The sequence below is a fragment of the Pinus tabuliformis genome, chromosome 3_2 (assembly GCF_031772625.1).
Source record: "Pinus tabuliformis cultivar Carrire ecotype Pingquan chromosome 3_2, CPIR1, whole genome shotgun sequence".
In the NCBI taxonomy this organism is placed as follows: domain Eukaryota; kingdom Viridiplantae; phylum Streptophyta; class Pinopsida; order Pinales; family Pinaceae; genus Pinus; species Pinus tabuliformis.
This window is the reverse complement of record NC_142302.1, coordinates 992192741-992204471: the sequence shown is the minus strand read 5'-3', so window position 1 is coordinate 992204471 and position 11731 is coordinate 992192741. Positions and strand designations below refer to the sequence as shown.

General features: G+C 35.5%; 1 protein-coding gene across 4 annotated transcripts in view; it reads left to right on the top strand.

The window, feature by feature from the left end:
• Window positions 1-630: 630 nt before the first annotated feature.
• LOC149183947 (eukaryotic translation initiation factor SUI1 family protein) overlaps window positions 631-11731 on the top strand; it is a 254582-nt gene continuing 243481 nt past the window's right edge. Inside the window, exons 1-3 of one of the 4 annotated variants that reach the window (XM_089417340.1) lie at window positions 631-918; window positions 1216-1364; window positions 1645-1797. In XM_089417340.1, the coding sequence (XP_089273466.1) occupies window positions 1275-1364; window positions 1645-1797 (243 nt within the window). In that variant the 5' untranslated portion in view covers window positions 631-918; window positions 1216-1274. Of the gene's footprint in view, window positions 919-1215; window positions 1365-1644; window positions 1798-11731 lie in introns of those variants that run through there. The other 3 variants (XM_089417344.1, XM_089417343.1, XM_089417341.1) reach the window with 3 other exon arrangements.

The following is an 11731-nucleotide window of genomic DNA, read 5'->3' as shown; positions in this document are numbered from 1 at the left end:
AGACAAAAGGTGTAGTTATTGTACTTAAGAAGTGGTAGAGACAGAATGACATTACATCATGGAATATTCAACTTACAAGGACATATGGATTATTTATATTGAGACGCTAAAAATGAACAACTTAAGTAATTTGTTTGAAGAAGAGAAGTTTTCGTGATCAAATAACGTAGTAGAAGATCCAAGATGCAAAAAGAAAAGAAGATTTTGGGTGCGGTGTTTTGGAACCATGGGTCCCATACAATGCTTAGCCTTGTGGACATGATTAAAATATTCTATTCTATTCTAATTACAACGCACTTTTCAACAAGTTTTCTGTTGCATGTTATTTGATGTAGATATTCGACCGTTATTGCACGTTATTCGATTTAGATATTCTGATAGTTATTTTGAAAGCTAACTCTTAAGATAATTAATTTGTAGAGAAATTGAAAGTGTTTATTGTGAAGTTTCACAAGAAAAAATTTAAATACAACAATTAAATAATGAAACAATTTATATCATAAATTATCTTTAACCCCGTAAACTTAAACTATCTTTAACCTTTTTAAACCTTAATATATATATATATATATTCAGGGTACATAGTAATGAAACGGAGTGTAGCAGTTTCGACCGTGAAATCAAGATACCAGAGCCGTAGTTACTAGAACTTTCTTATCACTCCCTCCTCCACTTCTACTCCCGACAAGTGTAAACATCCTAAACCTTAAAATAACACCCAAATAAATAACCGAAGCACGCTGCGAAAACGTGTGAAAGATTGCTCCGAGCGTAAACAGGTCACTGTTAAATTTACAGAGCATGCTCAGGGAAGTCGAAGGCCTTTGTGCGAATTTCGTCATAATATTCAGTTAAAGCAGCCCGAAGCACAGTTCAAACCCTACCATTTTATTGATTTTTTATCATCTTTAAATACTTGTAAGAGGAGATCAAACATCGCCTTATCTATTTGCTGGCCAACTTAAACTTTCTGTCAAATGATTGGGCAATTTTGTTTTTCCTGAAACAAAATTTAGATGTTTTTGAATTTCTTCGGTGACCGCGACAACGGCTGCTTGAATTACAGTTAGGAATCGTAATAATTTCGATGCATATGTGATTGATGATGTCCAAGGCTTTGGCACTTAAAGATCGAGTCTTGGAAAACTTTTCTTTAAAGAAATTTCGATTTTGAATGCCTTCTAACGTTGTCCGTCTGTTGATATTTTCTTTCAGATTTTTTTAACTAGCGCTTTCCATGTATATTTATCTTGAGAAATCTTCTGTCTGTTTACATGTCCTTGGCTGAGGCATTTTTCTTGGCTGTCGAAGGCCGATTCTTTATAATTCACCCAAATATTTTGCAATCCAATCGATCGGTGAAGGTTGACGCTTTATAATTCTTACATCGCTTGAGTTAAACTGCCATTTGTTTTCCTTGACAGGCTTTTTGAGAGCTTTTATCTGTTTTCGTTATAGTTGTTGGTTTCATGGCTGTATGAGTAAATTTGAGCGTAATATTTGCTATCTACCGTATGCTTTAAATGTTAGGTCGGTACAACATATGTTCTTGTAGAGTGCTATGCCTACGCAGGCCAAAATGTGAGGGTTGCGTTTGATTTCGTAAAGAGGTGTGGCTCTAACATAAGGCTGGGGGGATTTCAGGTAATTTTTTCAGAAATCATGTTCAAAAAGTCTAACGAGGTTAGAGCTCTGCAAAGGCTCTCTGGTGCCGATCGCAAGAAGCTGAGACGTAATGTCTGTCAAAGGTTCTCTTCAGCGTCCGATGCAGACATTGACGATATCCTCCCACCTAAGGTAGGGAGTACAGATTACCTTTCTTTCTTGAATCCTTTACTTCTTTAATTAATTTTATCTTGAGTGTGCGTGAGTAAATTTAGCAGTTCCAATTTCCCTTTGTTACTGGACTGTCTTTGTTGTTGCCCTGATCATCCTGTATCCATAATGGCTTGAACACTGCAACTACAGGAGTAACTGAAACTAATAGCAAAATATATCATATCTGTAAAGCTCAATTGACAGAAAAGATATAAATTAGAAGGATAACCCCCTCATATACATCAAACTATTAAAAACCCTAACTTAAAGGTTAAGTCACTAGTAAAAGTGTTATGGCCTTTTACAAGTATTGAAATGTGGCACTGTAAAGGTTTAGGAGTAGAATCATATTAGAAAATCACCATCTTACAACAAAATAGCTTGTTGGATTAGAGTCAGATATGTTGTAATGTTGACCATTACTTTGGATCTCAAAGTTCAGAAATTAACAATCTAACAATAGGATCAAATCACACTGCAAGAGACCCGCGACCAATATGATCCAGTACTAGAATCCCAATAGGTAATTGAACTGATGATCCTGATTCGTGCAATTATCGATTGCAGAAAGATTTTGAGCCAAATTGCAGGTGCAACATGAGCGTAATGATGATAAGCGTGAAATACTTTATGTGGGATAGTTGTTGCGTTGACAAAATTTTGTGACTTGAACATTTCTGACCATAAAACCAAAGCATCCTAGAATAGATTTAGGGATCACTAATTGATTAACTGCTCAGTGTATCTAGAATTAAACAACTAAATTAATTTCTTCATTTAATTGCTAACTTTAATGATTTCTATGTGTAATTTAGCTTCAACTCAATGTCAAGGTTGCCTGATTGATCGGGAAATAGCCTAATGTCACCAACCTAAGATCAATGACATAATCAATCAACCTAATTATAGATGGACCTAAAGTGTCCCCAACCCAAGAACAATGGCAATCAATCAACATAATTATTGATGGACATAAAGTAAATGCTTGTTAATTTCAAACTGATGTTCCTGACTCCCCAGTTATCTATTGCAGAAAGAATTGAGACAAATTACAGGTGCAGCATGAATATTATGATGATAAATCAGAAATACTCAAGTGGGATGATTGTTGTGTTGATGAAATCTTGTTTTTCTAAATAACTTGAACCCAATTTATGATCATAAAACCAAAGCAAGTTAAGGTTGCTCTCAAGGCTGCCTTGCTGATCAGGGAAATATCCTAATGTCACCAACCTAAGATCAATGACATAGTCAATTAACCTAATATTTATAGTAATAAAACAAATGCTCGTTAATTGCAAACCTTGATTCAGTCGCACTGCACATTTTTAATGTTTATGCTTAAGTTGCAAAGGAGTGAAACCAAAGTTAATCCAATGACAAATATATAAAATGGTTGATGCTATTTTAAGGGTTTATAATTATATAGTGTTGAAGAATGTAACTATTGTCGGTCTTCATAATTGTATTTGTCAAAAGAAAGAAAAATTAACTTTAATTGTAAAAGAAAATTGACTTATTAAAGCACGAGTTTCATGCTTGGGTCATTGGTAAATAGGTCAAAGCACCCATTGTGTGCTCTAGGATTATTGTTGAGTCAAAGTCAAAATCATTATGTAAAAGACCCTTCTTGGGCTCTTTGTGTCAAGAAAGACAAATATTTTTATGTCTTGTCTCTCCTCCATCAAGTCAACCTTGCCTCCTATCAAGTCGGCCCTTTTCAACTGTCTAGTCGACCTCATGAAAGGACATGTCCACCTTGTAGAGACTATATTATAAAGGAGCATTCAATCAATTGATTACCCATCCATTCGATTCTGTAGAAGGAAGAAGAGAAAATGGAGTACGAAACAAAGAGAAGTCTGTCATATTAGTAAAAGAAAAGATGCAAAGCAAAGGACCGAGAGTTGCAAAAGTAAGGAGACCAAAAAAGTTGCAAAAGTACAAAAAGGAGACCAAAGATTGCAGAAGCAAATAAGGAAACTGAAATCCTAGCTGACGTGATGTAATTTTGGAAGTTTGATCTATTTTCATGGGAGGTTGACTTGATCGATGGAGGAAAAGTCTGTGTCATGGTAAAAAGGTCTTGGTTTGTCTCAACTTGATTTGATTCCACTAAAGAAAGAGTTTGACTTGGTTTTCCCCTTCACAGGGGTTTTGCCTTGGCTTGAAGCCCATCTTTGTTGTCCTATTTGTGATCTTCTTGTTTGGCATTTATCTTGATGATGAATATAACATAATATTGAAGAAGAATTAATATAATCACAAGAACTTGTCAAAGTATAAGAGAAATCAAATAAATTGAGCCTAACTAAACCGCCCTAGATTTCTCAACATGGTTTTAGAGCTTGGTATATTGGCATGAGGGCGACTGGAAGATCAAGCAAAGTGGTACAAGACTTCAAGACATTAAGAAGAAGTTAGATCTCTGGGCATATTTGTAAGCCCTTATCACAGTGTCTAAGGTCGAAGTTCTGTGCATGAAGAGCGAAGGATTTTGGAGAGCATTAAAGCTCTGTTCACAAGGGCCAAGAAGCTAGATCAATACCCTATAGAAGGCTGGGCATCTTGAAGAAGAAATCGAAGTTCTGGGCATAATCTATAAGATCTGAAATCACTGTTAAAGGGGTTTGAACTCTTTGTGCCACCTCAGAGATGCGAAGTCTTAGTATCCTATGCACTTTTATGGATGACTAAATTTATCTCAGGATATCTTGTGAAGCTTTGATAGCCAGCGAAAGGATAACTTTTTGATAAACCAAGATAAAATGTGTTTTATGCATTGTAGGCCTAACATGTAGGCCCATCCTGAAGCTACAAGAAGAAGCCTAGACTTCCTCAAAGTTTTGAACATAAGTGTATTTTGAAGGCTTGAATTGTAACCTCCATCACTCACAAAGACCTGTTAATTTCAAGGCCGAGTCATTTTGATTGGTCTATCACCTGTACACAGTGACCATATTTAGAGTAAATTAACAGTCTTGTACGCAATTCTAAGACTTATATATATCTATATATATATATATATATAATTCAAGCTTGAACAACAAGATAAGAAATCAACCCATGAAGTCTCCACAGTGATTGACAAGAGCACACTTATAAACTGAGAATCATAACTTTTGTGAAGATATATCAAGCCTATATGATCAGTGGTTGGTAAACCCTTATTCAAAGGGTCAACTTCAGAATTTAAAGTTTGTTGAAGTGAACCTAGTCTACAAAATGAAAGCAACAGTGAAAGCCAAAGAACTGTAGTTATCTATCTATCATACAAAATTTTGGAAGACCTATTCTAAGGGACGAAAGAAGGCTACAAAAATTATCGATGCCTCAAAAGGAAGCAATCTACAACAATATGGAGAACTAACTATCTTACACCAACTTGTCCCTTGACCTCGACATCCTTAAAAGTGATCACGACGTCTTGAAGAAATTCTTGCAGCAGATCTTGGAAGACAAAGGTAAGTAATCTTGAGGTATGTATAATTGCTCTTTTAAGGTCTAACTTAAATTAGGTTAGGATGGATTTCTTCTCAAGGTTTATAACCTTCTTATTGATGGAAGTTATTGCCATTCAAGCTTTTGTAAAACCTTGTTGATTTTTTAAGAAACCCTAAAAAGAAATCCTAACCCTATTTTATTCTCTCAAAAAAACCCTAGCTCTTGATCTTTAGGGTTTGGAGGTAGTCCTAGGAGAAATTGAAAACCCTAGTAAGTATAAAATTGAACTTTGGGGTTTGGAGTTTGTAATCCTACACTTGTACTTGTATACTTTTGGTGGTATTTGTCAATAAAATGTTGTAGGTATATTCTAGAAGGGCTAAGCTTGCAAATATAAAGATTGCGACTAGAATCAGAGGAAGTCTTCAAAGAAATCCTACTAGGTTTGTAAAAGAACCAACTCAAGGTATGTTCAAGACCACATGATTTGTAACTAGTCCTCTTCATTTAAAAAGGTACGATCATTTTTAAATTTGCTCTGTACTACTAACTTTCTCATGTCTAGGTCTTTGAATCATCAAGAATCTTGTTTAGGGTAATTAATTAGATTAAATCAACCTTTTTCATACTCTCTATCTCTTGTTTACTTTGGTAAAACCCTAACCTTAGTGTTCGCTACAAAACCCTAGCCTTTTGGTGCTTAGGGTATGTTAATGTTAATGATGAAACCCTAGTCTTCTTAGCGTTTAGAACTCATGATGAAATCCTATTCTCTTGATGTTTAGGGTTTTGGCAATGTTATGGTAAGACCCTAGCCTTTTAGGGTATGTTGTTAATGTCCAGGTAATATGACGAAACCCTGTATCTTTAAGGTTTATGACAAAACCCTTGTAAGAATTAATGAAAGATCCTAGGTGAATATGCTTCTATTTGAAATCCCTAGTAAACATGTTAGAGTAGACTAGTGTGCCTAACACAGGGTGATTCGTATGGGGGCATCTCTTGGCATGGAATTAGCCAAATGCCCAGTAATATTGGCAACCATCTCATCCATCAGCATATGCAACTTCCACTTCCAAGGGATGAAGTTGGAATCTCCCTCTAGTTGGTCACACTCTCCAAGACTAGTAAAGTTTTCCATTCCTGCTGCCCCTTGAATCACAATTTTAAGTAAAAACAGATCAACCAAAATAAAAAACTTATCTGGGGTTCAAATCAACCATCTTAGGGATTTAAAAACACATTACAATTCCTTGATCTTCCTCGGCATCACACCTGTTGACCGCTTACAAGTGCTGGTGTCTTACAAGAATTGGTTTGCTCTAGTCACTGGAGCTTTTCGGGCATCACATACATTCTCTACTCTCAGTACCCTCTCAGAAGTAGTTGAATTCTCCTTTCACTGGATTGAAAAATTCAACAACGCAGTTTTGATACTGTGTTAGAATTTTCATCTCATGATAGCAGATCTGCATTCATAGAATTTAAATCCCATAAACAGTTTGTGTGCACTTGGCTGTAGGTGTATTTCTCTTGTAATTTACTTTGAATAGAGTTGCACAGTGCCCGAGGGTACAAAACAAATACTCCAAATTATAAGCATCGAACATATTATATACTCATAAATGAATCAACCCACAAATGTATATTTATATCAGTCAACTAATGAAAACACACAGTCCTTCATTCAGCTTGATAACAAGAGTTACAGTACACAGAAGTTATTAGGAACCTGGTGTTAACTCAGCAATGCAGACTCTAGCATATCAGCCCCTTTTGGTGAAGGATATCAGTCCCGCTTGAAGAATGCTAGCTCAGAAATTGAGCCCAGAGTAGCAGCTTGGACTTTGCTCCCACAGTCAACCAAAAATCTCCAACAAAGATGCACCACGACCCACCAAACTAGAACAGATTCATGTAATCAAGAGATGTATGGAAAGTGAACTTGGCCCACCAGAATATGGATAGACTCGACGTTAAGAGACTAGGAGGACTTGACCCCCTTTTTGTGGCTGAACTCATATTCCTTGCAACAGTGACTCCACCTCAGTGATGTGGCTGTAACTCAACTTTTATTGGCAAGAGGAACTCGACCCTTCAGGACAGAACTCATCCCCTCTTAGTTTGAAAACATTTGGCCTCCATAAATGTGTTGATTTGACCAACAACCACCGTTAATCTTGCCCTCTTTTGGCCACAAAATTCAAGCCCCCTTCTACTAGCAAAACTCGACCCTCTTCAACCATATTCGCTCCCCTTATTTTATGGAAGACTTGGACTTGTATGAAGATGACAGAAAACCCTAGGTCAGAGAATAAAATCAACTGATAACACTATAAAAACTTACTTCGCCACTGCCATTGTGTGTCCCTTTGTCAACAATGAAGCTCAAGGATGAAATCTGAGCGATTTCTCTCCAATCTAGCTAGGGGGTATAGTCTCTGTTGACCACTACGTGTCAACGACCCATAACAATACACCCCCTTTTTTCGCAAAAGGGATAATGCCTGATCGACGTGTGTGTGCTGTCCAACTATCATCATCAACCTGATTTCCAAGATGTTATGTAAACCCATTCTGCATGTGTATAATGTAAATAATCTCAGCAGACCCGTGTCATGTATGTAACGACCTGGGTAAACCTACCTTTCTAGTGACGATCTCCATTCTAGGAGGTTTTTCGTCTCACTGATTCATTTTCGAATAATCGGTAGAGTTTTTCCCTCCAATCTTACCCCAAAGCTGGAATGGATTTTGTCGCTAGGATCTTAGACAAGTCCTAGTGTTCTAGATGGAGTCTATGTAAAAGTGATTTGGGAATAATCCTAACTATTTGGTTAGATTATTTTATTACAAATTGCTTGGTCTGTTGGATTATACTTGTGTCGCAGAACTGGGTAGTCTGTGAGGTCTATTACAAATGGGTTTTCCCCCTTGCGATGTAAAAAATATGTAAATCATGATGTAAAATGTCTAGTGCATGGTCCCTCATAATTAGAAAACCATGGCTAAACATTTGAGGGTTGGAAAAATAATTTATCTCTTCATAGATTAATTAATTAAATTTTTTGGCCCAAAATTAATTAAAATCCTAAGCCAGAAATTTAATTAATTCTAAGTCCCAAGTAAATTAAATTCTCCAAACGGTCCTAAAAAATTAAATTTTAAGAGTTCTCGGGACTAAGGTAAATTAATTATTTTGATAAATTTTAAACTTTTGATTTTTGAGGGTTAAGTCAAAGTCAAATTTTTGGGAAAATTAACTCAAAATTCTATTTTTGAGTTAATTCAAATGCATTTAAATGAAAAATTTGATTTTCCTCAAAAATAAAATATTTCGACGGATGAGATTAAAAGAAATTTTGATCTTCATCAACGGTCGAGATTACTTTGACAAGGATCACTCGAACTAGCTGTTGGAGGATTTATCTTTAAATAGGAGGTCATTTGTCAGTCGATTTATTCGATCTCTGAGTCGTGTGCTTAACAAGAAGCTCTGGTGTAATCTTTTTTCTGGATAATAAAGAAAGACTTTCGGGTTAAATTCTGCTGGTGTTACTCTTCATGGGAATGCTGTAAGATGTTTTATTTCATGCATAATTTTTTCTAAAGCCATTGATGATAACTTCTAAAGAGTGATCTGAGCACAGGTATCTTGTTTAGTTGGTGGGGTTTGAATAATAATTTTAATTTTGAACGTAATAGCAGGTATCTCTATTTGTCTAAATTTAATTATTATTTTCTCGCTCTATTTTTAATGGCTGGATCGAGTTTTGCAAGAAATCTTGAGATAGATTATCGGGCATTAGGGGATAGTCTTCAGTTGGACCAACCAACTCCCGATCTGTATTCTCTGAAGAGCCCAACTAAATAAGCTCCAGGGTTATCATAAGATTTTTGTTTTGTGATGCATGAGGGTTTCGAGCTAGCGCCTCCTTTAATTTTTGTTTGTTTGTTTTTCCTTGTTCTTTTTTCTTTTGTTAAATTTCTGTGCAACATAATGATAGATCTGGCCTATTAGAGCCTTCGGTTTGTAATTATTGTAATTATCTAACTAGGTTTTAGGGGTTTTTAATTTCATCACTATATATATCGTTTGGGTGTTTTCTTTTCGTCGTGAAACGACAGATCTGAAGAAGAATTTTTATTTGAAGCCAGATCCAGGTTCTGGAGGGCAAGATCTAGACTCAATATCATTTTGCAGGGGCATTATTAATTTTTTTTTAATTGTTCGAGGGTTTTAAAAATATAGATCTGGGGATTTCATGAGTTTTTCCTGAAAGGAAATTTGAAGTAGAAGTATATCATTTTATTCAAAAAATTTCTGGGAATTTTTTTAAGGTTTTTGGGATACCATTTTTTGCTGCGTTTTTTTCCCTTTTTTGGAAAATCTCAATTTTTTTTCCTTTCTCCCTCTTCCAAGTGGGTTTTTTCTCTACTTGCGTTTTGGGGTTTCTCCTCATCTGTACATTTTTCCTCCATCATTCCTCCCTCGTTTATGTTTTCTGCTGCACTGTCGCAACTCATTTCCCTCGCTATCCATTTTCGTGGCCCCTCCTCGCTGCTTGCAGCTCCTTCAGCCTGCAGATCGTGCTCTCCCTTCCTGTAAAAAATCGCAGTCCTTGCTCCCTTCCTGTTTGCCGCCCTCTCTCATTGCTAGCTCCCTCATCGCTGCTCGAGCTTCCTTATCCCTCTGCGCAGCTCCATTTCTCCTTCCACTGCGTGTTGTCTGCAAACCCACGTGCTGCCATTCTCCTCGGCCGGTTTTTTCCTTCGATTTGCAAACATTGTCGTTGCTCCTTTTGCCCTCGAGCTCTCCATTCCTTGCCACCATTAAACCTGCAATCCCTCGCTGTCTCCTTTGCCCTCGAATTCCATACGTTGCGGCCGCTCTTCCTCTTCGACCTGCACAAAACAAAACAATTCAATTTCATACCATTACTTTGTTTTGTTTTCTTATTTTTTTGATTTAATTTAGGTTAGGTTTCATAACATAACAATTTGATTTTGTTTTAGTTTTTTTCATTTTATCTTTTTTATTTTATTTTTAATTTTGTTTTTTTCTTTTATTTTTGTTTAAATTTAAAAAAGGGAAAACTTAAAGCATTTTGATTTTTTTTTTTTTTGGTTCGTACTCTATGAATTTGATTTTTTTCTTTTTTAATTTTTGCCTTTCCCTTTCGTTTTGAAATTTTTTGACATTTTGATTTTGTTTAAAATATTTTTTTTTTTTTTTTTTTTTTTCATTTTTATGTGACTTTGAAATCTCTAAAGGAATTAAATCAAAAGAAGACTTTGTGCTTTCACATTAAAATTTGTAAATTTTTATGTGGCCTTTGGCCCATTAAAAATTTAACTTATTAAAGCCTTTTGATTTTTTAATCTTTTGTCACATTAAAAATTTAATTGATCATTTTCCACATTAAATTTGCTTCATAAGCTTAACACATTAAAAATTTGCCTAAGGAATAATTGAATCTTTAATCTAAAGTTCTTTCTTGGTGTCTTTTTGTGTTAGGGGTGAAATCTAAAAGAAGATTTTGTGGTATTAATTTTTCTATAGTCAAACACATTTAATATTTTTTAAATCATCTCTAAAGATTGATTATAGGAGAACAACAATTTTTTCTAGATCTAGGTCATTAAAGAAAAATCATTTAAATTCTAGGATTGTGAACTGCTTAGCATTTGAATTTCATGGTTCTTCATGGTATTTAAATTTTTCGAAATTTAATTGCTAGAATATTTTTGCATGCTAAGGTTTTGATCTAATTGTTCATGATCATCACTTCTATTACATTTACAAATTTATGTGAATAACTTGTTTTCAGTAGGTTCATGGTTAATTGAGCATCTAAGGCATTGGTCTAAAAATCATTTCTATCTTGTGGTTGTGTCTTATTCATCTCAGTTGATATCTATCAATAACTCAGTTAATCATAACTTATCTCATTTTATTAAGTTATTCAGCCTTGAGTCTCCTAGAGCCTGTGTTCCACAGGTTTTCCTCATTCATTTACTCCTAGGGACTACCCCCCTTGACTTGTCTAGGAGAGAGTCTAAACGGATTGAGTAAGGATTATAGTGTCTTGCTAGGGGTGAGCTGTGTGCTGCTTGCATGATCTTTTATTTGAGTTGAGATTTTGGCACTAGGTAAATCTGATCTTTGTTGTAAATAATGTCATTAATGACATGGTATCGGTCATCTTGGACTAGCCCATCGAGGATCTCGAGAGAAAATTTGTTTTTGGAGTATTCCACCAACAGAGGGATTTCCACTCTCGTAATCTCCATTAGAGAGATGGTGGATGGCATTTTGGAAAGGGCGTTTGCTACCACATTGTTCTTGCCGTTCACATACTCAATCTCAAAATCGTATGCTTGCAGTTTGTTGATCCTCTTCTATTGTTTCTCACTGAATTCCTTCTGCTCCATGAAGAACCGTAAGCTATTATGATCAACCTTTACC